Source organism: Prinia subflava, chromosome 19 (genome assembly GCF_021018805.1).
Source record: "Prinia subflava isolate CZ2003 ecotype Zambia chromosome 19, Cam_Psub_1.2, whole genome shotgun sequence".
NCBI lineage: Eukaryota > Metazoa > Chordata > Aves > Passeriformes > Cisticolidae > Prinia > Prinia subflava.
The window spans coordinates 11,545,541-11,573,516 of NC_086265.1; the positions used below are offsets into that span (position 1 = coordinate 11,545,541).

Consider the following 27,976-nt stretch of genomic DNA (forward strand, 5'->3'; position numbering starts at 1 on the left):
TGACAAACTGAGCCCCTCAGCCCTGCAGAGGGACAGGACAGTGATGTGTCACAGTGAGAGTGACAAACTGAGCCCCTCAGCCCTGCAGAGGGACAGGACAGTGATGTGTCACAGTGAGAGTGACAAACTGAGCCCCTCAGCCCTGCAGAGGGACAGGACAGTGATGTGTCACAGTGAGAGTGACCTGAACTGAGCCCCTCAGCCCTGCAGAGGGACAAGGACAGCGATGTGTCACAGTGAGAGTGACCTGAACTGAGCCCCTCAGCTCTGGAGAGGGACAAGGACAGTGATGTGTCACAGTGAGGGTGACATAAACTGAGCCCCTCAGCCCTGCAGAGGGACAGGACAGTGATGTGTCACAGTGAGGGTGACCTGAAGCAGCTCAGACAATCCTAATGACAGAGCTCTCACTGCTAATTAAGATGACCAGGTACCAAGGTGGTGCAGACTTCCAGCATTGATTCTCAGGGGAGCTGAAGCACAGCTTCATGGTGCCAGTGGCAATGAGGTGTTCTGCCCTTGACAATTATTTACTGTGCACCTCAGTAACTCTCTTTTGAAACTTTCTGGAAGTTAAAAGGAAGATGGAAACGACCTCTGAAACATCTGCATGCAGGAGCAAGTAAAAGACCCAGAAAGCCAAGAGAGTACAACTCACTTCTGAGTATCTTTGTCTGTCTTAAACATCTGAAGGAAAATGTGCATCCAGTTACTATAAGAAGGTATCTGAATCACGATAAATAATCAGTTACAAGTCAAAAAAATCAGAAATGAGTGGCACAGAAAGCTTTTCTACAGAGTTCTATACATATGCTAACTCAATTTGCAGAAAAGAAAAATCCTGCTGCACAGTTCAGGGCTTATGAATAAGCAACTATATATAACTGAAAAAAAACCCCACCACCTTGTCACATGCAATAAAGGAGGGTTGTTCACAGGCTGTGAAGGTACAGACTCTCTTTGTCCTGCCTGGCACCATCTCTCCCCTCTTCCCTTGAACACATGAGCATTTCTCTTTACTGGTCTGCAGTCAGAAACATGATGTATCACAGAATTCTCATTCTGCAAACAGATTCCACCCATAACAGAAGACAACATTTAGCTCTGCATCAAAAGGGACTTGCACATTATTAAAAAACAAAAGAATTGCAAAGATTTGCATGGGAGTAGGTTAATTTGAGGACAGCAATTTAAAGGGAGTTCTCTTTTAACATGAGTCAAAGATGAGAGTCTGTGTTTTGTCTGGCTGCACTGAACACAGAATGTGTTTCCATAACTTACAGTCCTGTACTGCTGTTCTGTCTTCAAGAGCAGAGCACCAGAGTCTCTCACCAACGTCCCATTGATTTGGACAAATGCTTTTTACATCATCTCACACCACATGTCAGTGTGACACTCGTACTAATCAGAGAGAGGTTAAATTGGGGAAAGGTAAAAATGGAGCACACTGCAATAAACTGGGTGTGATCCATTATTCATGCAGCCCAGTGTGCAGCCTCTGTGAACATCCAGCACCACGGGCCAGCACAGGACACACACTGCACACCCAAAGATTGCATTTTTCACTGCTGAAGAGAGAGAGTTTTAAAGGCAGGATTTTAATGTTCCAAAATGCAATGTGGATATTCTTTTTATGCACAGAAACATCCACTCTGTCCCAGGAGCTGATTTAGCTTAGCACAAGTGACAACCTGGTGCAAGAAGCTGCTCAGAGATCACCTTTGTCTCATCAGGCTGTCGAGAACCCCCATTTACAGAAACTGTGCACCTTTGTAACATTTGCAGAATTACAGACCGACAAACTATGGAGTGAGACTTCTCCCACAGCACGAAGCAAGGAGCCTCTCCCAGTGAGTTTATCATGCAGGTTCTGCCAATTATTAAAAGCAAGCCGTGACAGGTAAAAGCAGGAAGAGAATGCCTGGGGAACAGAGATTTGTGTAAAGGTTAGAGGCAGCACGGGCAATATTGGTTGCAAAAGCAATCAGGCAAAGACAAACACAAACAAGGACAATTAAGTCTAACTACACATGACATACTACATGACATGGATGAGGACTTGAACAATACAACACTTTAACACTGCAATAGCCACGGATACATCATCTGCATACCACCACAGGAATATGGAATTGAGTATCAACACAACAAAGGCATATTATGGAAAAAAAAAGACCTCCTAAACAATCTCCCAGTCTACTTTTCGGGAAACAGATACCTTATTCAGAGTTTTTTTAAATTTTATTACTTTTCCTGCTTTCTAAACTAACTCTATTGCTTTTCCTGCAATTGGGCTTTACTGACTACATACCTCCAGCCTGTGTAGAGGAGGACAGAGAGCACATCTGTTCTGCTATGTAACACTGTTAAATAGCTGTGTAAATACAGTAACAGCACAGGTAAGGAAAGCTGAAGTGCCTGGCAATTCCTGGGTTTTCCTGTTTCCTATTTTACTCCTAGAAAATAAGAATCTGAACCTATGCTTCAGACTTCAAATGCAAGTTTTCACTTTGGAGGGTTATAAAATAGCAATAGGCAGGGGTGATGACAGGAAAGACAGGATTAACAGAAGGAAAGAAAAGATGTTGCCAAATGGAAGGACAAGAAAAGAGAAAGGAACCTGCCCATTTCACACACATGACAGCAGCAAGTCAGCCAGCAAGTAACAGCTGCCACTCAGTAAGACTTTTGTCTCCTTGAAGGAGATATGTGCTAGCAGCTGCCACGAGGAAAAAGAAGTTAGTTACTTTACAAGCTGCATTTACTGGTTCCTTTCTCCAATTTTCATTAAATACATGACTTAAAATTACTATTCACTGGGTCTAACTGAAGCCTTTCAATGCTCTCAACTTTTTTTGCATATCCCTGTCATCATCTTCCACCAGCAAAACGTGCTAGAGAGCTATAAAACTATAATGACACATTTAAATATAACATATTCAAAGTAAGTCTGCCCTCACAGCTTTATCTATTTACAGATAAATGTCTGAAGATCAGAACCCCAGTATTATCAGGACAAGATGTTTGGCTGTGCAGCAATCTCTCCAGCTTGTAATGGGATAATTTGCTGCTCTAGAAGGCACCAAACTAACAACCCACCAAAATCCAAACCCACAAACCCCACAAAATTAATAGAATAAGTAGAGTTCGGAAGGAACTTCAGGTGTTCATCTAGTCCATTTCTTTTTCCACCAGGATAAATTACACCTCCATCATGGCTGGCAGACAGCTGCACTGCTGATTTTAATGACTTCCAGTGCTAAAATATTGCAAGGTTATACAAAAACAGTATTTCCTAAGACTGACACTGATTTCCAATGTTCAGAATGAAAATGTAATTTAAGTGTAATACATCCTGGGGTTTTGCCTCTAACTCTTTGTACTGTTTCAACACTACTCTGCTGTCATATCTCCCCTGAGTCTTCTCCTCTGCAGACAAACCATACCAATTCCTTCTCTCTTTCCTCACAGCTCATGTTTTCTCGAAGCACAGAACACAAAAATGGTCAAAAAAAGGTCTCAAAGGTCAGTAATCACCCCAAATAGCATCTTGCCTGTGGTAATATATGAAAACAAGTGTGTACAACTGTACAATACCCTTACTTTACCTATGCCATCTATGATCAACAATATCAATACAAGAGTAAATAAGAGTATTGTCAAGTCTCAGAAAGAATAAATACCTAGGCTGAATTTAGGTCAACTTACTTGTTCCTGAACAACAATATAGACTACTTCATTTCTGTCAGAATGGTTAAAAAATAATCTAAAGAGTAGTCAAATGATGAGTATTTTCTTGCTATTTTTAGGATTGGTACAATGGAAGTGCTGGCACCAGCTTTCTTCAGTGATGTGATTATGTGTAAGATGTCAAGAGCATTTTACTTCAAAAGTATGTATTTTAATACAAGTAAAATGCAAATGCATGCAGAAGAGCACAGTATATGTAATAATATAAAAGTAGAAGACTTCTGAGCCTGTTAGCTCAGCCTGTTAGCTCTTCCATCTGTAACAGCCTCAAGGCAAATATTTCAGTTTCCTGGGGTTCTTCAATATGCTGTATCCAGGGTTTAGTTGTGCCAGCAACTTCCAAAACATTATGAATGATGCAGTACTCTGCAATTCTCCTTGTCACGGTTACACACAGCCTTCCTGAAGATCACCCAAACTCTGCCTCTTCCAGCAGCTGACATTTGGAATTGCTTTGACAGCACAAAGCTCAGTCCCAGCTAGGCTCAGCTTGCAGATCCAGGAGCTGCTTCTGCAGCCCTGGCAGAGGCAGCTGCTCCTGCACTCGGCTGCCACAGCCCCGATGCTCCCTTGGAGGGGAGGCACTCCCCACACTCTGCAGGGTTTATCCAGCTTAGGGCTCTCCTGGGAGCACTGAGACAGCCTGCAGCACCTAAGCAGATGTAGTCTTAGGCAGAAATGCATCTCACGGGGAATATTACTTAAGATATATTTAAATATTTGCTCCCTTCTGTGCTGTTGTGTCAAAAGACATCAAAGAGCCAATAAAAGAGCCTGAGCACTACATAAGCCATTGACACCTCCACACTACAAATGATCTCAAAACGGTCTAATGAATTACTCCCAAGTGAAATGCAAGCAGTTACAAAAGGAACATTTCTCTGTTGAATATAATGAAAGAAAGGAAAGAGCTTCTGTCAGTTGCACCAAGAATTGTTGAGGAAAAGGAATAAATTCACCCTGCAAAAATTTCAGGCATATGAACATTTGTTTCAAAACTGTGTCAACAAAGTTATTTACAAGTTTCCATTCTTCAGAAAATGACAATAGGAAGCAGCCCACCCTCCAGAAATAAATTCATTCCAAGCAGAGCATTTCTGTGGGGCCTGGCACGTTCTGCCAACACCAAGCTAAACACTGTAGATATTTTACTCCTTGAGTGCTGATACTCATAGATCCAGATGGATAAACAAATGGCTGGAAGAGTAGAATTAGAATAAAATTCCTAGCCAAATAATACACTCAGGTTACTTAAATTGTAACTTAATTTCTATCATATATGCAATTGCAAATCTTCATTAACACTACAACACCACCCCCCTTCTTCTTACATTTATAAGCCAATTATTTATTCTATCACTTTATATTCTATAAAGATGAGCTGCTAACCAGTCATTGTAAATGATAAAGAAAAATTAAAAGATGAAATCTACTGGACTGTCATGCAAATCACTTCGTGCTGAATCACAATATATTCCAAAAAGTTGCCACCTGCCTCCTTTCAAAAATTGTAATACTGGCTTGTGTTGTCTTTTTACCAATTTGTCTGGTTTGATTTTCTGGTTGAGTTAAATTTTCACCTGGTCATTTCACAAAGGCCAGAACAGTGTCCAGTCTTCTAAAGACTGAACCCATATCTTTCCTAATGAGCTCTGAGAAAAAAAATCACTGAGAATTCAGTGAGCTCATCCTCCTCCTCCCAACCTTACTGTTTTGACTAAGTGACAGAACCAGCGGTGGCAGGTGACAACTTTGAGTTTCGTATTTAAAGCTCTGACTGTACATCCATTCTATATAAAAAATACTGAGCTTCAATATTGCCCGTGTTACCACAGACCCCTCACCCTCCCTGAGCAGTCTGCTCAGAGCACCTCCCTGCTGGAGAATCAGAACAGGACTGTACCGTCCGGCGTTGCCTGCTGGCGGGGTTTTTTACATTTGACGTAATCGTGGTCAACTGGAGTGGCTGTGTAAGGTGGGGATGTCAGACCTGGACCCGACGAGGAGGGGAGGGAAGTCCCAGGGCCTGGCACTGTTCCAGCTGAGGAGTGAGAGTCTTCATCTATCATGCAAGGCTTTTCTCTGGGAGGGAGAGAAGAGAGGTGAAGTGTTTATTCACAAGGAACAAAAGGAGTCTGCATGTTCTTACAGCGCTTCCAATACAGCAATTAAATCTCACTAACAAATCCTAAACAAAGGATTTTTAGTACAAGTTATTTTCCTCCCTTGTCACTGGTCAACAGAAAACTCTTCTTTAATTTGTAGTTGTTAATGAGACAAATTATAAGGACTCGCATCTCTCATCCTTTAAGAGGTTAGTTTGTGTTTGCATATTTTAACAGTTGATTTTAAAAATCAGATTTATGAATAAATAAAAACAGTGGTTTCAAACTGGATCACAAGGTCAGAATTGTTCTGTTTTCTTCCCTTCCCATTTCCTCTGTGCCAATTATTGAGACCTCAGAGTAGCATGTAATCTTATTCATGGTACCTGAAAACTGCAAACATTAGCATCAATTTTATTCACTTTGTTTCTATTTTATTCAGCTTCATTTTAATAGTTTATTAGCATTCATTCAGAGGATGCTGCTGGAAACTAGCACTCACTTTTCGGGAACTTTTGGGGTGTTCTTCTCCTCACCCCTGGCAAAGGGTCCCTCAGAAGCTTCTTTCATGAAAGTAACCAGTACCTCTGCATCTACTCCAGAGTCTGGTTTCCCCACAAGTTTCAAAATAGAAGCATGAAGTCGAAAATACACCTAAAAAACACCAAAGTCCATTTGGTCAGTAAAGAATTTGTAGCTCTGTGATCTATTACAAATAGTCTGTTTTCTACAGAATCTGCAGGAGTTGACTAAGACAGCTACCTGTCACCTGAACTTACCCGAACTGAATACTCCCTGCCTTTGAAAGTGGCTTTGAAATTACAAAATCTAAACACTGTACAAATGTTATAACCACAACCTATGGAACAAAACAAAGAAAGCAGAACTGGCCTCATTGCAAGCAAGTCACCACTGGGTGTGTTCTAGGGCCACTGCTTTTACCAGACAACACAGGGAAAGCAAAGGTCTCACCTCATGCATGAACTTGTGCTTCCATAGGGACGAGATGCTTGTGAATCCTACCAATGTTTGATTTTTGTAAAAATGAATGAAACATGTGCAGCAAAATTCTGAGGTGGAACTGCTACCCACCAGTGCCAACTACCTCTGAAATGACCTCAAGCCTGAACAACAGGCTCCATTTCACTCTCCAGGTCTGTCCTGCCAACGTTCCCCAACGCAGAGCACCTCTACACGTGCCCAGCAAGGGGAGAGAACGCGGCCTGGAGCCCGCACGCCTGAGCTGCTGTACCTCCAGGGCCTCCATGGCCAGCTCGGGCGGGTTGTGGTAGTGGATCTTCTTGGGGTAGCGCGCGGCCTCCTCGTGCAGGTAGTGCCCTGCCTGTTTGTAGTGCAGCAGGTACACCACGGGCGGCTGCTTCTGCTTCTCGGCGATCTTGCCCAGCATGTAGTGGATGAGCCACTCCTCCTCGTCGCCGTCGCCCTCGCAGCGCGCCGCCGACGTGAAGCACAGCTTGGCCGTCTCCAGCATGCTGTCCCTGCGCTCCTCCATCTGCCAGCAGCGGGACACACAGCACAGCACAGCACAGCACAGCACAGCACAGCACAGCACAGGGGTCACGCAGTGCACGGCGCTCTGGAAACGCACTGCTGCGCCTGCCAAAGCGCGCGGACACGGCACAGCCTTAAACACCTTCAGCCTAGAGGATGTGCAAGGGATCAAACACATCCCGAGGGGTCAGACACCCCCAACACCCCACACAGCGTGGCCATGGATAGGAGCTTGTGTTCCTTTTTGTTCTGGAGTTTGCCAGAAACTGCTGGCACAAACAACCAGAACAAAACAGTAAGACAGAAGAAATATTTATATTCATAATCATATCTCTATCTACGTATTATTTACTATAAATATTTATAATATAAATTAACAATCATCTATAAATGTTAAAATTTATAAATTATTATTTTATATATTTGTGTGTTTATATATTCACATATATATTTCACATATTTATACATAATATAATACATTATTATGTATATTTATTATTATTAGAAATATAAATCAATAATAAAAGCTATTAAATATATATTTATAATATTTATATTATTATATATTATTTATATAATAATATATAATAATATATTTATATATTATTAAATATATATATTATATTTATATATCTGTTATAATTTTTATATTTATATACATTATAATTATATATTTCATCTATTATATTTATTATATATCATATGTTATATTTATTATATATATTTATATTGTGCATAATATATGTTATTTATATTTATATTCCTAACCCTAAATATATTTATATTTATATAAATGTAAAACTGAAAAATAACAACCCAATACTCATTTTCTACAGAAATTCGACCACTTTTTCGCAGCTGTAATTATCTTAACTCTTCAAAGAAAAAAATTATTTGCTTTGTTCTGCAACTGAAGTGTGCTAAAGCCACTGTGGACCACTCTCATTTGTGAAGAGAAGTATTTCATCTTGCTTGCAATGTATCTAATTTTGAGAGGAATATTCTCCCCACCTCACCCTGTCAAAAAAAAATTAAAACCTGCAGCATAAATTAAAGTGCCAATAAATTCATATTAAAAAAACTAGGTCAAAAGATGCATTAATATAATTTTCTCTCTTTGAAAATGAAGTTCATAAATTTAAGCTCTGTGGCTGTAACCAAGAACTAAAGCATAACCTTTCTTTCCTAAACATTTTGTAAGAAGAGGATAATAATAAGGTTTTTATGTATGAGAAACACATTCCTGAAGAGAGATAACTGTGGAAGTGAGATGAAATTGTTTCAATTTATCTTTTATTACAATAGAGCTTTTCTTCCTAAATTATGCATTTTTAATATGAAATTCACTTGAAAAAATGAAAACTTTAGTAGTCCTAAATAAACATTCTCATTTAATCCTCAACTTCAGATGGCTTCTCTGTACTGCTCCTTTTATCTGATAAAATGAAGTAACTCCAGCACTATCCCTGGAATTGTTCACAAACCCCTCATGGCCAAGAGGCTGCAAGACCATAAGACCAAACTTCTGACAGGGCAAAGAATAAAATGTAACTTCATTTCCTGAGGAGTTGGATTTGGAGCTGTTGAATGCAATATCCCTGCAGAAGAAAACTCTATTGTTAGCTGTTATGTCAGACATCCTCTCTAATAAACAATTTATTCCCTTTTAATCCGCAGGCTGCCATCATCTCTGTTCTTAGGTGAGAAGGTGCCAGTGGGAAGGGCAGGGTTAATGCAGTGCTGGAGGCTGCTCACATGTGAGATTCCACCTCCTGTAAACTTCTCCCACAAGCAAAGGGTGCTCCTAGCCTGATCCCTGTAATTCAAACACTGAAAGTTTTATGAATTACAGCACAGGAGCAGCACTTCCTTTTTTTCATTGTGCTTCCAGCTGCAGACTGGAAGCTATTCCAACATTTGGAAGTCAGAATAGCTAAAGCAGAAATGGAGTTCACTGATCCAAAAAAGAAAAAACATTTTCTCAAGCAACTGTTATCACTCATAGTGCATTTAGAATTGCTCATTCTGGTTTAGCAATAAAGTTCTTAATAATCTTTTCCACCTCCCTTATGCAGAAAGAGATAATGAATTCATAACAATGTTTTCAATGGCAATTCTATCAATCTTCTCTTCTACTTTGATCTTTTGTTTAGGTAAATGACCCAAAACCATAGAAAAAGGGGAGCATTCTTTAGATGTAAAAGATGACATGTGGACACAGATATCAGAGTAATTTCTGATCTCTTCACTATTTCAATATGTATACATTTCACCTTTTCCTGGAAACACTGCATGACATTTACAGAAAGGAAAGGTAAATATAATTCGCCTTTCCAGAAGGTTACAATAATTTTGTGTCACCTTCAAAAGGTAATTCAAATATTAGGCTCAAGCTGATTTTACACAGGAAAATGAAAGGAAAAAGCACCTTCAAATGCTGCCTGACACCACTAGATTACATGAATACTGGAACTTCCAACACTACTAAGTAACCATACAGTCTCATATGTGGAATACAGCATGCAAATACTTAATTTAAAAAAATTACCACGTTAGAGAACCTAATTTTAAATAGTTAAAATTTTATACTCTCTCTGTTAGATCCCACCTGCTGCACAACTTCGGGGGGAAGTTCCATTTTCCACTGCTTGAGCTGCCGGGATGCAAAGGAATGCAGGGCATAGGAAATGGTGCCATACTCAATCCACAAGGAGAGGTTGGAGCTGTCGATCTCCAGGGCCCGTTTGAAGCAGTTCAGGACAGGGGTGGAGTGCTTCCAGATGGGGCCATCACTCTTCAGCTCGTTGGAGTTCAGCTTGTCCTGAATGCGGCTCGCTCGAGCCAGAGCCATCCCAGCCCAGGAGTCAAACCTGTGCAGGCAAGAGCACAGCCCATGAACAAACTGCCCCTGAACACTACATTGAAGGCACAGGCAAGATTTGTCTTTTTGTATCTACAACTTTTTCCTCCTTTCATCACACAAAACAGATTTCTGCCCTTCCTCCTCTCCTCAGAGTGGAACACAAGCTGTACAGCCTAAAATATACTTTTTTCTTAAGGTGGTTTCCTAACAAAGCACTGTCCCCAGTAATTGTCACACACGGAAAACAGATGACAAATCCAGGTTTATTTGCCATGCAAAGCCAGTGTATCTATATTTCTAATGGCAGCACTCCCATTGTTGTTTTCCCAGTAACCATGCAGCCCTGTCAAAACGTTGTCACCCTGTAGGCCAGCAGACATTATGACACCTTGTGCTGTTGGACTCAACTGTGAATAATCATCATCATTTCCCAGCATAAAAATCATAAAGCCAAAATTGCACTCAAGTAGGAAAATCCTGATGAACTAACACTGTAATTTCTGCCTGAGGGGCTGCTGAGGGTCCATTCCTGTGTTTATTGACAATACAGCCTGAAGAGTGGTTTCCACAGCCACAACCTCACTTTAACACCAGGGTTCAGCTGCTCTGGGGTTTTTCAATTTTACCATGATTTTAACACCAAGGTAATAACCATAATGTTCTCATATTTTTGCCTGCAATTTTTTCTGATTCTAACTGAAATTCCATTTCTAGGTCAAGTGACCTCAATAGTCAGATTCCTGAGGGGAATGAACAGGAACTGTAGTACAGACAAGTACCAACTATTTTGACTGGGGCAAAAATACTGTGCTATCACATAAGGCACCTAGTGAGCAAAAAATGCCACACATTAAAGTAAAAATGCTTTCCATTCATTTATTCCTGAATTTAAGTTTTAGAACACCAAAACTACAGAAAAATGGGTAGGGGGTGGTATTGATAATTTCTTCATCTGCCTTTAAACAAAAGGTTTTGCCATTTGCTAGTCACAAGTCCCAGACTAGGAGATGCAATAACATTAAACTACAGCTATTTCCTCTGAAGATTTCACATCTAAAATTGCTCTGTGCCTTCACCTTCCCTTTTGTCTCTGTTACGTGACTGGATTTAGAAACAATTTTCTTGTCTCAAATCTATCAAATTAGGGTTTTTGTCACTGACCCTGATCCATCGACTTCAAGGAGAATTAAAATGATAACACCTAATATGCAAAGTCTATATTTAATCAGTAAATCTAAAGGTTATTTAATTTAATTTAGAAGACTGATACTCAGAACATGCTTTGTTTTTAAGATGAGAGAGCTTAATCTTGATGGAATTTCACTGAGTTGTATATTATCAAGAAACAAGGTGGTTTTGTTTAAATATCACTTAAATACTTTACTTGCATTCTGTGCATCTCTCTAGCAGCAAAATCAACACTTTTAGGAAGAGGTCAGCCTAAACAATTAATCCACTAAAGGCTGCCATTTGTGCTATAGTTACACTATCAAATGATGACATTTTTCACTCCTTATCATGCATGAACATGCCAAAGCAAAAAACAAAAGGTGCAAACAGTTCATTCTTCCCAGTTATTCTTTATTTCAATTTAGTTTTCCTCTCCCCCTTTCATTTTTTGGTTTTAATTTCAAACCAATCAAATATTTAACCTTACATTTTGGGGTTTGTTTTCTCTGTTGGGTTGTTTTAGAGATGCTCTCAATTATACAATGGACCTGTGATAATGGATTGCAGGTGGGGGTTTTGGTTGTTTGGGGTTTTTTTCATTCCTGAAACCAGCTGTCTGCTTTTCAGTACTGAAAGAAGTGAGAAGAATGAAGGACATGCAGCAGGATTCAAAAATACTGACCTGTTTGGACAAATACAAATGTCATGCATGTAAAATTTAATGGCCTTGGACTGTTCTTTGTTCTTGAAATGATAGTCTGCCAGGAGATAATACAGCTCAGTCACCACTGGGGGAGAATAGTCTGCACCCTCGGGGAGAGACGGTGCCTGAAAATCAAAAAGGCAAAGGTTCACATTAAATGAGCTGCACATTTGCTTCTTCTTTGTAGAGGAAGGAGCCTTTTCATCACACAATATGAAGGTTTTGAATATGAAGACATTGAAAGCATTTCACAGATACACAGAGCACTTACAAACACTAATGAACATCTCGTGCTGACTATATTTTACCATTCAAAGACTAAAAGCTTTGACTAAAGAGATCGTTCTTATTTTATTTAAATGCAATTAACCCAAAGAAACCCAACATCATGGAATAAATCATTCCACTAATAATCTCAAAGTCAACATAAAAATAGCAACACCGATTTTTACTCCCTTCAATTTAATTTTTTTAAAAAACAATTAATTATACCTTGCTGCATGTTCCTTCAATATAGGCAGACACAGTCTCCAGGCTCAGCATAGGCTTGTCAGTTCGAGGAACAATTGTGGCAGTTTTCTTCAGAAGGTTGGCCAAATCAGCAGACACAGTACTGGTTTTGTAACTATCAAATTCTGGGAGAGTTTTAGGCTTAAAATACTCAAACATGAACAAAGCATCTTCCCACGTCAGATCAACCTGAAGAGGAAAGTAGATGAGGGGAAAAAAATACTACAAATTCCAAAATTCAAGTCTACTAATGATAGTTTTCTATAGCCTTTCTAGTTCATAGGAGTGTACACATTACTCTAGCAGGAACCAAGTTAAACCTCCCAAGAATAGAGCTGAAGGTGCTATTAATTTATACTGCTCATAAATACAATATACTGCTCACTGATTTAACAAAGACATTGCTGTAACTTAGTGTATGTCACTAAAGTCATAATAAAGTAAAAATGAGTTCATTCCACTTGCTTAGAAGTAGAATGAGCTCAGAGAAGCTTTGCTCAGAAATGCTGTTTATGAGCAAGGATCAATAGTAAGCATTCTGAGTGACACTGAGATCAAGGGTAAGGTACGGAGGAGAACTCTGCCTCTTCTAAGTAAGAAGAGTTAATAAAATGGGAAACATAAAATTCTGAGTCTCAAAAATCTTTGAACTCTCTACAGAAAGTTACTTCCAGAGTTTACTCCTCATTTTCTCTTCACTTTTCTTCCTTGAAAGCAGTAAAAATACCCAAAATAATTTACAGTTCTCCTGCTAGACTAAGCTTTTCTCCTTTTACTGTTCACCTTACCATTACAGTAAATTTTGCTCTGCATTGAAAACAGGTAAGTTGTGGAGGTTAATCTCTGTGTACTTCCCTTTTTTTTAACTTATCCCCTTTCTCTCATTATCTTCACTCTCTAAGATATACATATAACATACAAAATTTCCAAACATTCAGTGAACAGTAATGCAAGAGTATTTGCCTATTTTAAAAGGCAACAGAGCCAGATAATCATTTTGCTTGTATGAAAATGGTTTTGATTGACAATTCTATGATCACTTGCAATTTTTAAGTGCAAAATAGTCTGGGGTTTTTGAACAAAATTACTGATGTTTCTCAAGGCAGGGCATAGTATTGCTGCCCTGTATTTTTCTCTTTCACCCCTAACTTACAAGACTCTTCCAGAGGGACTCTGTAGTTGCCCTTCTCCCCGAGGAGAAATTCTCAGCTGAATTTCACATTTCTCAAAAACAGCTACCAGGTATTTACTATCAGAGATGTCAAAATAAGTGATAATATGATGTACTTGCAAACTTTTAACTGTCACATTTTTCACTTTCATAAACTGCAAGGCTGGCTGCTAAAGTTCTCTTCTCTCAAGCTGACTTTTCCTCTCTAAATTTTCCTCAACCTTGAACTTCTTCTCAGCTGAAAACAGGAAAATGATAGCTTAATAAAATCAATTTCTCAATACTTCCAGGATGGCAGATTACTGTGGATAAGACTAGCATTTAATTTAAAATATTCAACTTGTTATATTTATAATTTAAAAAATATGAACACAGTTTATTCTCTACAGTGTGTAAAATACATAAAAATAACAAGGAAATATAAGTAATCTTTCTCCAAAATATATTGAAGTGCATTAGAATAAAACAAGAGTGCATCTTTCATCACTTCAGGATATTCCACTGACACTGGATAACACAACTTACCTGCTGTACTGAATGTTCTTCTAGGTACCTTGCTTTGCTTTTTTTGCTAGGGAAACCATACAAGCAATAAAAACATTGTTCCAAGGCTGTTTCCAGCTCTTCTTTGTATGGATGAGTATCTTCAGAAGTGGAAGCTGCAAGTTCTTTCTGTAGCACCTGAACCTACAAGCCAAGCATCAAGGACAAGGTCACCTGCACATCTGAGCTGCCCTGTCTGAAGGCAGGTGATGAAAGCAACTTAAGGGACATGGATTTTTAACCCACTAACATTAATTTAACACGGATTATTCCCCAGTAACAACCAAATATTACTCGTGTATTTCTGCAAACTGGTCTCACACAAGTCATTTCAATGGCACTGCAGCAGCACTGAAGTGCTTTTATTTTTCTTCATGTGTTAATTCACGAACACTTATCTTTAATCAATGAGGTTAAATATCAGCTTCATGTTCACTTAAAATCATTCAAAGTTCTCCCCTACACACCAAGCTGCTTCTGTGAATATAAACACTACAGTTCATCTTTATTATCTTATTTATCACCACATTTCTTTATTTACAGTGCAGTAAATAAAGAAAAGGTACAGAAGAATTTCTGCCCTAACTCACAACCAGCAATTTCCTCTGCATGAAAAAAGTGAGATGGAGAGGACTTTGCAGCAAAAGAAGAGAGAGAGTTAATGAAAATCTGGCTAAAAGGAGTATAGAATTGAACAGTATGAACTGTATTACACAGATGGCTACACACCCAGGAAAGTGGCTGGATTGATCCCAAATTACTAAACACTGTAGCACGTTGCTATCTTTACCTTCAACACAACAAGAGAAAGAACCCATCAGGAGAATATTTTGGAAGATGCTGATACTTTAAGACATTCATTATAAAAACTACAGCTGAATGCCAAAAGAAGAAAGGTAACTCTTTGAAAATTCTCACTAAGCTTCCATAAAAAACAAATCAAAAAGGAACATATTCCAAGAAGACATTTCAAGGTCAAGAAAAATCTGCTCACCAGGAATAACCTGTGTAGGGGGATTCTGGATATTTATTTTGTAACCAAAACAAAGGCCACATAACCACTGAGGTTTAAGATTGAATTTCAATATGTTCCACTGTGGAACTTCAAAACAAAGAAATGTTCATTTGTGATCACTTATTTTTCAACACCTAGCACTGCAAATTCAATTATTTATGCATGATCCTTCAAGAAGCTTCTCATCATGATGGGCTTTCCTGTCAATACAAACATTAGACAAGACAAACACATTCCAAGGCAAAAGTCTGATATTCTACATGCAAGAAGCTCATTTTTAAGAGCTGGAATTAAATATAAGATGCTGATTCTCTTCTGATTAAAATATCTGTGCTAAGATCAAGGTATTGTTTATTAAGAGCCAAAGCCCTGAAAAATAATAACAAAGATAATTCTTAGAAAGGATTTCAATGACATCTGGAGTCACAGCAGACTCATTCATACTGACTCCCAGCAGACACCTTATTGCCAGAACTTTCCCTGTATGAATTTGTGAACAATATTTGACATTTACAGAAAGTATAGCTAAATAAGCTGAAGAAAAATAGTGAGTATCAGAGGATACTGTAACAAAAGCCTTTTATTACTACTGCTACAAGCAAAAGCACATCTAACAGCAGTAACAGAATTGTCACTTGAACAGCGTTCAAAACAATCTCCTGTGCTCTTACTCAACTTTTCAGTTCTTGGCAGAAATCCAGAATTGTTCCTAATAAGTCAGACTATTGCTAAAGGTCTTAATTAATATTAACACCTTCTCTTGCACAGCACATCCATCCACAAGCACATAAGGTCCCTGAGCAGACAGTTCACCTACAGAAGGTGATCATTTAACACTAATCTACGAAACACACTGTTCACATTCTTAGAGCTGCCTTTCTCTTCAAATAATTAATCCCATTTTATCTTTGTCTTTCCTTATCCTTCCAACACCCTCTCATCTCTGAAAACTAAATTCCTGTGTTTAATAACACTATATTATATTTTAGGTTAAGAAGCGGGCAATTCTGTAAGTGAAAATGGAACATTTTGTTTAAAGTAGCTGATGACATTTGCCAAGACCTGACTGCAAATACATCACCTGTACTTTGCCCAGGTTCACAGCGCATCCCCTGTGAGTCCCCAGGCTGTGGGTACAGGCACAGCTCAGACTCATCACTTTGGAACAGGCTGGAGCCTGGGAACAGCCCATCCATTTCCATGAAGCACAGGGCCAGAGCTAATCAGCCCTCTGGAGTCCCTGCAGGGGCAGCTCGGCTCTATCAGCATTGTGCTCCTCACACAGGGAGGCTGAGGAGAGCAGGACACAGAGATAATCCCAGAGTTCTACCCTGAATCAGCCTCAGTTCAAACACTGCTCACTCACTCCAGCCCTGCCAGGGTGAGCTGACTCCTGCAGAAGCCCTCAGGCTCTCTGTGCCAGCCTTCCCAGCTGTCTAAATGACTGTCCTGGACATGCCACTGCTCAAACGCAGAGGTAGATGGGCTCTGGCACTGAGCTGTGGCTAATAAGCTCCAGGGAGTGCTGAGAAGGGAAATTAAGAGATTCCTGAGTAGCTCCATGCAGAACTAATCATGATTTTCTCTTGGCTGAAGGTAATAAACCTCAGTGAAGTCAAGCTGAATCTGCAGAGTGCCACTGAAATGTCCCTGTAGATGCCACGGCACAGCATTATCTGGGATTTGCCAGCAGCCAGGCTCTCCCAGTGCTCTGCTCAGGGAAACACTTGGGTTTCTGAGCAAAGATAAAATGAGCAAACACATAGAGATATTCTACTTAACCATGGGAAATTTCTTTTCTGGTGTAACAATGAGACTTCAAGGAATAATCTTAAAAAGGTCAACCATGAATGGGTAAGTCCTTCCATCTAATAATGTGACAGTATTACTGCCCAGACACCCATTCCTGGAGCATATGAGAGGTAACAAACCCATCTGAACAACAGAGCAAAGAAAAGCCTTAAGACATGGGAAAATGGAGGGCTGAAAGTGATTCTTCATTCTCATCACTGTTCAACAGATGAACTCTGTATGTATATTTTAAATAATATTTAGTTAATAAAACAAAACCAACAGAATTGCTGTTTTTTTCAGACTGTGGTATGAAATCAAGGTAGGTATAATCAAACAAGACAAATTTATCAACCACAGAACAATTAAAAGCATCACAGCTTCAGAGCAAATCCAGGTAAGAGCACAGGACGTGAGAGCAATTAGGAGCATTCCAGTTGTGTAACTGAGGACAGATGATGGCCTGCAAACCTTCACTCTTCTGATTTGGAAGAAACAAACAACCAAGCTGTTCAAAACTGACTTTTCTTGGCTGAAAGTTTAAATACATTCTTTTTACATGATAAACAGTATTTATGTACACTCAAAATGTGCAAACCCTACCTAACACTTGACAAATGCCATTCTCTGAAGTGAGCAACTTATTTAGAGTCACTGAGACAAGATGAATACAGAATCTCACTGTGTTATTTTAGCAGCAATATTTAAGATGTAACACTACAGGGTTTTTTAGCTTCTGAATGATGTCAAGTACTATCAGACTGCTTGGTTATTCCTACTTCCATTTCAAATCCCATGAACAAAATAAAATACTAGTGCAAGAAGCAAAACAAAGGAGAAAAAAAAGAAAACAATTCTTCTTCTCAGTGAAGTAAGTTCAGAGAAAAATGCGAAGTGTGACAGAAGCAGACCAATAGAAAAGGGTCTGGAATAAGAAGCCTTTGCTATGCAGATTCAACTGACTGACACTTTCATATCAGTTTGGGAGAAGACAGAAAGTGGATTTTAAAGTGTATATTTAACATGAAGGCAAGGCAATAAACAATCTAACTTTGAACTCTGTTTCCTGCTCTGAGATGTGGCTTGGCCAGATGACTTTCAGAGATCAATCAGAATCCATCTCAGTTATTCCACGATGTCAATACTCACATAGAACTTGAGCAGAGCACCATCTGAATTGCAACACCAGGATCTTCTTCCCAAGTACTCGTGGGCTGTGTTCAGCAGCATAAGTGAAGAAGGCAACATAGGGGTATCAGGACTCACTGGAAGAAAGAAATTGGTAAATTTTGAAGCAGCACAGAACTGAGTTAAATCTGAGTTGATGCTTCAGCTAGCAAAAAGTTTCCTCTCTAGTGGGAAGTGATGCTTGCATAGCCCCCTACTCCCTTTGGCCAGCCAGGTAAGACAACAAACAAGTATTTTACTACTTTATATTCCTGAGCTGGCTGGTAAAGAGCTCAGGTCCAATACATGAAAGTGAAGAAATAATCCACCTTCTTCTCCCTGGTTCTGCTGCTGCTGGCAGCAAAGGGATCGAAAAGCGTCCTCCTCATGCTGGATGATCCTGTGCAGGATAATCCACGGCAGCACCGAGGACACGTAGGGCTCTTTTGGCTCTTCCTGGACAGCCATGCTGCAGTCTATGATCTAACAAAAAAACAGACATTTTACACACAAACAGACATTTTACAGACAAACAGACATTTTACAGACAAAGGGATGCAAGACAAAGGCCGGGTGTGAATCCTTTCCAAACAACCCAAAGCTGGCAACACATTTTACCCCAAAGAAATAATCTAAAGTTGAGTCTCAGCTTCTCACTAGTGGCTGTAAAAACGCTAGAGGTAAATTAATCAGTAGGGGAAGAGCAGTAGATTATTTGCCCTGCTCTCACATTCCTCTTGCACCCTCATTTTCCACCTAGATGTGCCTCTGTTAATTTGCTCTACAAGCAATTCATAGTATGCAAATACACAGTATCAATTCTTACCATTACTAGGCCTCATTACTGTACAAGAAAATTCTCTACAGCCAGATGAAGAGGAACTTAAAAAAATTGCTGAATTCTAGAACAGCTCTTCCAACAACAGTTAAAGGCCAACTAGAATCATTAAAGATGCTATATAAATGATGGGCCTGAACACTCTGTTCTCCAGAATTCCATTACATTCCATAACACATAAAACTTTACACAATGAGAGTATGATTTTGGAAGTAGTGAAGGGTCCTTGGCTTTTACTGAAGTAAATGGAGCATTGGGAACTGCAAGCACATTGAACTTTGACACTAACTAGACCTGCTTCTTAACAGTACTGCCATTTGTAAGTCTGCCATTTGTTACCTGGACCGAAAATGCTCATTCAGTTTTGAGGTTTGAAGGTACCTTCTGTAAAAGGCTAAAATTAGCTGTATCCATAATTCTAGAAGCAGTTCACATTTCACTTTTTCCCTGCCTTGTTCAGATCACCCTGTCTGTTTTTACTAGAAAAGCACTTACTTTTGCCAGCATTTGCAAGCAATTCTACCATGTTTGTAAGGCTTATGGGACCTTGTCCCCAGCCCAAAGCACCTACAGGCAAGATCAGAGGCACAACTTAGCCAAAGCTACACCCAGGCAGCTCCATCAATCCTCACATTACCATTTCAAATAGCCCAAAACCCCAGTGTTGGGTTATCTTACCACCACATTTTGATTGTTTTAGGTAGTTTGGTGTCCACAGGTACCCTGGTGGTACTGGTTCTAGCACAGGTGGTACTGGTTCTAGCACAGGTGGTACTGGTTCTAGCACAGGTGGTACTGGTTCTAGCACAGGTGGTACTGGTCCTAGCACAGGTGGTACTGGTTCTAGCACAGGTGTTGTGCTCAGGGCAGGTCTATCACACTGCAGACTATGACAATGCTCACATACTACAGTAATACCCATAAAATGTATCAGAAATGTAAGCACAACCATCAGTACCAGAGGGTGGCAGTTCACAGAGCAGCTGTGCCCTGCCTGGAGGGGTGCAGCACACAACACACCCCTGCTGGTGCCAGGGTTACCTGGATCAGGTTGTTTGTTAAGCGAACCAGGCTGGGTGTGACAGAGGAGTCTTTCAGGACGCTGTTAAGTGCTGATAATGAAGTGTCTATTCCTGCCAGCAGCTGTGTTACCGTAGCAACCCACTCCTCTTTAGCAGAGGCTGCTGTCATATTGATCATCTGCTGAATTGCCTCATTCAAGGCAACATCTGAGCATTCCAAGCATTGCTTGTAGTCTTTCAGTTTGAGCAGGGAGTCCTAGGGAATGTAAATATGAAAAAGATCTATTATAACAACGAAGAGTTTATTTTAAACATGAATGCACAGCAGGGCAGAGCAAAACACTACATTCAGTTAATGTGATTACTTCAATGAAAGGAAACAGAGCACCTTTAAATACAACATTAACAGGACAATAGGAGGTGCATGGATCCTGGATGACAAATACACAAGTAGGATCTAAATCCAAAAAAATCGTCACCTCTTTCTGCTTTAATAAGAGATGCGAAGAAACCAAATAGGAAAAGGATGGCTGGAGGACTGTCATTCTAATGATCTAGAGCTGAATAGAGCCCTTACAAGAAACAGGGTTTGGACCTTTGTGATCTTGTGCTATCATTTTATTACTTCATAAATAACAGAGCAGCAACCCTAAGGCCAGGGTAATAGCAACATCCTTCTGCTTCTTTTTATTCTGCAGAGGTTGGGTCACGAGACAGCATGGAAACTATAGGACTTGGTTCAGGCCAGTTAAAAGAACACCAGCCTTTTTTTATGCAAACTTTTTTCCCCCAAATAACCTAATATACTCCCAGCTGAGCTAATTTATACACTTAATTTTACAGTGTCAAATGGACTAACTCCACAGCAATTATAATGCATGTAGCAACAGTTTCTCATTCATGCAGGAGAGTGTCTTTACCACCTAAAAATCATTCATATGCTAGATAACCAAGTTTCAGAATGGTTCTAAGTCACCACATAGTCAACAGCAGCAGGAATCCATCCATAAAATAACTCAGGAAATGATTCAAGTTTCTGTTCATTTCATGGAGGCCTCAACATCTTGTATCTTTAGCCACATTCTCAGTTAGCAAAAGCTGGCACATTGCTAATGATGTCAATAAAGCTGTGCTCTTCAGAGCATTTACAGACTTGGTTCCATGTTTTGCTTTGTAAATAAGACTCATAACTGTTAACACAGTTAACACTCCAGAAACCCTTCCATCCTGCTTTCAGGAGAAAGTCTTAATTCCTTACCACAACAGATCTTTTAAGAAACAAAGCAAACCTGGAGGAGCAGCAGCTGTGCTGGTCTCTCAGGTATGGACGTGACAAACTCCAGGTGTTTGGCTCTGCCATAGCCATTGAAGCACAAGGTTGGCCGGAGCAGATGCACCACTGCATTATAATCCCCTGCCTCGTACAGCCGCTGGATCTCCTCCAAAGACTGGCACCTCTCCAGAGATTTTAGGTTCTTTTCAATCTGTAAACGTCACAGATGACACCATCAACTTTTGTTTTCACATATATTTGACTACTGACACTTATCCCAGCAGTTTAGCTCGGGGAGAAGGGGAGAAGGGGAGAAGGGGAGAAGGGGAGAAGGGGAGAAGGGGAGAAGGGGAGAAGGGGAGAAGGGGAGAAGGGGAGAAGGGGAGAAGGGGAGAAGGGGAGAAGGGGAGAAGGGGAGAAGGGGAGAAGGGGAGAAGGGGAGAAAAACACTGATTCAACAGTCTACTGCTGTATATGCAGCTGTTTAAGTATTTTTATTTTGCATAAAAGCAATCTAAAGATGTACAGGACCAACACACACAAAACCTGTCGTTTTTGAAAACAAGGGGGTAGTCTTGACATAATCTTCCAACTAGAAAACCCTCACTCTGAGATACAGTAAACTTCCACCACAAGAGAACTGATTCCTAGGTGACATTTGAAACGGGGAGAGATGGAGTGTGAGGGATGGAAGAGGGAACACACACCTGCAAAGGAACTCTTACCTCTTCTAGGGAGACCACGGAATCCACATGCAGATTAGGCAGGCGTATCACAGTGCTGCACTCATTGCCAGCTTTAGCCTGGGTGCTGCTGGAGTTCTGCAGCATCTCAGTGCAGATATCGTAGTTTTCAAGGGCCTGTTCCATATCTCCCTACAGAAACAGTACAGAGGAAAACAATCAACCAAAAAATCCTATGGTTCCCACTGCAGAAAAGGTCTCCAAAACTTGTGGAAAATGTCTAAATTTAATGCAGGCACTGCCAGTGTGATTACTGCATGTCTTCAAAAATTAAAAAACAAATTCAACTGAGTAGCTCAAATTAAACCAAACATATTTAAAGATGTCTTACAGATTATTTCAATAACATAAAACATATCAGAAAAATAGAATTCAGCCTGCATAAATTTGTAAGATTGGTCTGGAGTACTAAAACCCCTTTCCTTTAAAAAGGCAGAAGAGCAAACCAGCAGAAATAACTCTTCCATTTGTGCAAATTAAAACACTGAGTCAAGAAACATTCATACGTTCTGAAAAGTGAATGAATTCTGCTTGTTCTGTGCAAAGTAGTTACTGAAGCTGAGAGGTCAGGAAGGAATGCACAGGCAAAATACAACTCTGCATATCACAAGGGAAAAAGTGCCAGTAGTTGTATAGGAACTCTCATTTTTCCTAAATAATTTTATTAGAAAGGAATCCTTAGATGCAGGGGGGGGAAAAAAGGGAAGGGACAAGTTAGTTCACACTTATGAAACTGACTCACATAACTAGTTGACAATTGATTTAAACATAATTAATGCATTAAAAAACCCTCTTTGAAGTCCTGTGGAAGCAAAATTTAGAGGGGAAAAAAAGACTGGGATCAAATAATTTCTTTCAAATTATTCCCTTAGTGATAGGCTTAAAACGCTCTGCTTCAAAATTTGCATATTAAATTAAAAGTCTTCAAAAGCAGAACCATGCCACCTTGAAAAAGCAGAGGGAAGAGTAATAAAACAGAGTCTGCTTCAGTTAAAATCTGCATTTTGGACTTTCTGAGACTTCAACAGTGCCCATGATTCCAAGCCCCCAAAAATCTTATGTTCTGCAGCTCCACAATACTATTCCAAGTAACTTTACCACAATTTTTTTTTTTTTTTTAGGTTGAGCACAAGTTATTTTAAATAAAAACATATATTAAACATATCTGAATATTTGCTTAGCACGTGGGACCTCCTGCTTCATTCCCACTTCAATCCTCAGGGAAAGGTAATTACATTTAGATGTAGAATAGCTGTGTTTTAAGCTGATTTTATCCACATGCTTAAAAAAGGTTCCTCAATCAGCTTCATCTGAATGATACTGAGTTTAATTGGGCCAAGCTGTGTTTGTTAAAGCAGAGGTAAAGCAAACCTGCAGTGCTAGGAAGCGAGCCTTCAGCCAGTACACCCGGGTGACAAACTCCATCCAGCCCTCCTCAAACAAATCTCGCTGCGACGACGCGAACGACAGCTGCAGCAGGTCTCCCAAAAAGTGAGTTCCTGGGAAGTCAGGCCCAAACTTGCCATTCACAGAGGCAGCAGGACAATTCCGTGGAGAAACTGCAAGTCAATTAATTACATTTTATTAGGAAGTTACTGGCATCCCTTGCTGGCATGGAAAGTCCCACATACCAAGATTTCAAAGGTATTGATCTATCTAAAGGCAAACAATTGATAGACCAATAAAATACAGATCTGAAAGGTATTAAGAGAAAATAGCTGCAAAATCCAGTAAATTCCTGGAAACATTTTTTTGTAAATGACAGACCAATAACAGACAAATCTGGAAGATACTAAGAAAAAATAGCTCCAAAATCCAGTGAATTCCTGGAAACATTTCTTCACATACCCCCAGAGTTTTCACAGTCTGAAGAAAAGTGACATCAAGTTCTCACCTGCAGAACTCTTCCCTTTGGTCAGTAACCACTGATCTAATTGCAGCTCCATGCAAGAAAGGCTCATTATCATCATATCCTTCAGAAAAATAAGGAGATATCAAAAGAGTATTCAGAGAAAGAAATACATGAAAAGAAGCAAAAATTTAAAAACAATCAGTAAATTTGCAATTTACTTCAAAGAAAGCCTTTATCTTGTCCTCTTGAGATTTCTATTCCCAAGCTATAACTACTTCTTCTGCCTAAAAGGTGTATAATACTATTGATCAATCAACAGGTACAAAACCAAACAATACTTAGAAGCATTAAAAAAGAAAAATCTCAGAACAGAAAAGGTCAGAACAGCATTGCTTGATGTTAGAAAAAACTGTCATCCTTACGTTTTTATCTGGCTGAAATAAAACTATATTAAATTGCCAAATCATGCTAAAAGCACGATTCCAGAATATTGCAGTAGCACTGACATTTGAAAAATAAGACAAAATTTACATACAAGTAAGCAGTTATGTAGTAATAATGAGAACCAAGGGGGTATATTTAGAATATATTTACATTTGTTTAAAAAAGGGCATGCATATGTGAATGTGAAAAATACACATAAATAAGTCACAGGATGTATAAAAATTTAACATCTCCTACATAGAGGCACTTCTGTTTGTTTTGTAAATGACATCAATAGAACACAGCAATTTTCATAATTAATACTTCATTTGCAAAGAAGTAAAAACACTTGATCTGAAAACATTTTTAGACTGAAGTCATACCAAAGGCAAATAACTTTCCAAATGAATAGAGACTGGTAACATTAAAAAGATAACATAGGCTGGACCAGTGGACAAGAAGCATCAGAACTGGTTTTGTAATTCAAGAAATATCATCTTCTGTCATTTCACATGATGTAAAGAACTTACAATTTTTTCTATTTGCTTTCAGGAAATTCCAGATTTAGAAAGGTAATAAAATGGTGATGCTGTGGAGACAGTTTTGGGGTTTTCTACCATACATTTCAGGTTATCTTAAGACTACACTGTATTTACTCTATTTAAAGCTGACCCTCAATCAGCCAGTGAGAACAGAGCAGCCTCTGTACTGACCTGATGACAAAACAAAACTGTGTCAGATCAGAGGAAAATGGAGAGGGGAGGAAAAAGAAAGAGCGACAACAGAACAAAGGGGTAAACAATATCCCTGTCTGTTCCATCTCTGTGGGGGTGTGTGTGCATAAACACACATCACACACAGGGCACAGCTGCAGGTAGCATCAGCCAGGTCTGCCCAGCTCAGGAACAGCTCCAGGAGCTGCACTGCACCAAAGTCTGGGACAGCTACAGCTGGGACAGGCAGCTGCAGGCAGAGCTGAGCCAAACCTGTGTCTGCCACGTTTCTGCTGGGTACTTCTGGCACACAAGACAATAGCAAACACAGGAATAAAGGAGAAGTGCTGCATTACCCTGATGTGCTGATTACTGGAGTCCCTCAGGAGTGGGTTGGGCAGGCTGCTGCTGTGCTTTCTCCAGCTGTTGTAGATACTGAGGACCACCTCACACAAGCCAGGAGGCCACTTCACCAGGAACTTCTGGCTGATGACTTTTAGATATCTCATCATCAGCTCCAAGATCCCACCATTGTTCAGGTTATCCAGCAGGAATTCATGAACGTCCTGTTTTTCTAGAAAGCAGATAAACAGAAAGGCCTACATGTGTAAGGCTGAGGCAGATCATAACTTGAAACAATTAAATCTCAACATGTGTTTTATACACTTATCTCACAGTTCTTCTGTGCTGCACATGTGCAGAATTGAATTACTTGTATTCCCACCAGTTTAAATGGGAAATTCCACATAACAGGGCTCCTGCACACAGTGATTAAGCAATCTTCCAAGACTTAAAAAATTATTATCAAGATACTTTCATACCATAAAATTATACCTCTTAAAATAGCACATATTTCTCTATCTTCTAGGCATGACAGGAAAATACAGAGAACAAAGCATAAAATATGGAAAAAACAACAAAGAAAGAACAGGGCTTATAATGAAATCCTTACCAGATTCCATAAACGTTGTAGAATCAAATGACATTCTGTGTGGTCCTACATGCTGAAAATTCTCCTCTTTGATCTCTGACTGCACCTCATAGTTATTGAAAGGGTCCTCCTCCTCCTCAGGATCTAATTTCCTTAATCTGTGTGAAAGGGGAGAAAAAACACAGTATCAACAAAGTCCTCATTCTTTCTTTCATTACTAGGTGAAACCTAAATATGAAACATTGTGCAAATTTTAACGGTGAAAATACATTACTGAAACAAATTCAGAGATTTGCATCCAGTTCCTTTTGTCCAAATCAAGATTATCTTATCCATTTTGACACGTGCATTGCCCACTAATTCACTTTAACAGCAGTAAAAGCTTTTTTATTTTTCAATTTCTATTCAGCAATTTTTACTACTTAATAAATTATTATACTTATCAAAAGATAATGCACCACATCTGCTTCAAAAAGACATGGGACTGGTAGTTCTAAGTTTGGGGGGATATCAATCAAATAAAACCCAAAACAGCTTCCTCTCTTTATCTTATAATGAAAGTTGTTGCTATACAGTACCTGGAAGGAAGGAACTTCACCAGCAGCTCTTGAAAATCAACCTTCTCCTCTTTTTTACACTTGGTGTTCCGAACTCTAGCAGATCTCCTTTTGGCTGTTTCACCACTATCCTCTGTAATTCTTCTCCGCTTCACTCCCTTCTTGGATTTATCACCTGCAGATATGTCACCTAAAAACATAATGAAAAAAAACCCCGAAACATGACAGGTTAAATTGACAAATAAAAAGTGAGTAATTTTTTTTCATTTTTACAAAAATAATTACACAGCAGCACTTGAGATTCATTGGTTTCCTTCTGAAGACAGTGCCAAAAATAATCTTGTACAGATTTGAAATAAATATAGGTGACAGCCTGGTCTTCTCAGCTTCTCAAAGTGACACATGAGCAGAAAAATAACACAGCCATCTTTTTGTAAAACAGCTCATTCATTCTATGGAGCCTTCCCAGCATTAAAAGTTTGATATGCATCACTGCTGGAATGGAGTCACAATTTTTCTCATCTTAAAGACTGAAAAACTGAAGTGTGAGGCAACAGCACAAAACTAGAAAAGGTCAGATATTCCTTCACTTTCTCTATCACATGTTACACATATGCCGAAAAGGTTCAGACTCCACCAACATGCAGGTGAAAGACAGCATGTCCCAAAGGATTCTGATCTGTTTTTTACACCCAGGTAAGCAGGAAGGGTATCTTGAATCTTAGATTGAAGTACCTTGCTCACCTACAGCAGCTCCTGGTTCCAGTGAAGTCTGACAGTGGCTCGGGAAGTTGGGAGTGGTTGGAGTGTAAGGTAACACAGGCTCTGGCACTGTCACCACTGGGTTAGTGCTGACAGGGGTTGGCTGGATAACACTGATGGGAGCAGAGGTGGGAGAAAGCATCACATGTTGAACTGGGTCTCTGTAGTCTGAGAGATCAATTCTCTTGCCCAGACTGGGTCGAGGAGGATCACAAGTGGTGAGGTGCTGATACATGGCCAGCAGGGCTTCTCCTAAGCACTTCCACCTGCAAGTGGAAACACAATGGCATCACAATGTCTTCAGTTCTTGCCACACTATTTTCTATTTTATGTTTACAAACCTAACAGCATTCAACATTGTTTTCCTCCAACAGCTTAGAGACAGCACGAGCAGCTTCTCAGCGGGACAGCAATATACACCTGAGTGGCAAAAAACTGTCCCATCTCTCAAAAAAGCCTCTAAAAAACACAAGGTCCATGCAGTAGTTGCTGAGGAAATTACACCAAAAGCTAAAAAAAGTAATGTCAAAGAAAATTTTCAGGTTCTGCATTCAACCAACAA

The 27,976-nt window shown here is 39.6% G+C and overlaps 1 protein-coding gene across 5 annotated transcripts in view; it reads right to left on the reverse strand.

Moving 5' to 3' along the window:
- CABIN1 (calcineurin binding protein 1) overlaps window positions 1-27,976 on the reverse strand; it is a 109,017-nt gene that overhangs the window by 74,589 nt on the left and 6,452 nt on the right. For 2 of the 5 annotated variants that reach the window (XM_063416467.1, XM_063416463.1), the window contains exons 10-27: window positions 27,388-27,680; window positions 26,674-26,842; window positions 26,117-26,253; window positions 25,521-25,738; window positions 24,071-24,149; window positions 23,548-23,735; window positions 22,159-22,308; window positions 21,450-21,644; window positions 20,180-20,416; window positions 18,630-18,783; window positions 18,283-18,398; window positions 14,310-14,471; window positions 12,596-12,802; window positions 12,083-12,228; window positions 9,976-10,237; window positions 7,108-7,368; window positions 6,358-6,509; window positions 5,654-5,832 (exon numbers count right to left, since the gene is read on the reverse strand). In XM_063416467.1, the coding sequence (XP_063272537.1) occupies window positions 5,654-5,832; window positions 6,358-6,509; window positions 7,108-7,368; window positions 9,976-10,237; window positions 12,083-12,228; window positions 12,596-12,802; window positions 14,310-14,471; window positions 18,283-18,398; window positions 18,630-18,783; window positions 20,180-20,416; window positions 21,450-21,644; window positions 22,159-22,308; window positions 23,548-23,735; window positions 24,071-24,149; window positions 25,521-25,738; window positions 26,117-26,253; window positions 26,674-26,842; window positions 27,388-27,680 (3,305 nt within the window). The remainder of the gene's footprint in view (window positions 1-5,653; window positions 5,833-6,357; window positions 6,510-7,107; window positions 7,369-9,975; window positions 10,238-12,082; window positions 12,229-12,595; window positions 12,803-14,309; window positions 14,472-18,282; window positions 18,399-18,629; window positions 18,784-20,179; window positions 20,417-21,449; window positions 21,645-22,158; window positions 22,309-23,547; window positions 23,736-24,070; window positions 24,150-25,520; window positions 25,739-26,116; window positions 26,254-26,673; window positions 26,843-27,387; window positions 27,681-27,976) is intronic. The other 3 variants (XM_063416466.1, XM_063416464.1, XM_063416465.1) reach the window with 3 other exon arrangements.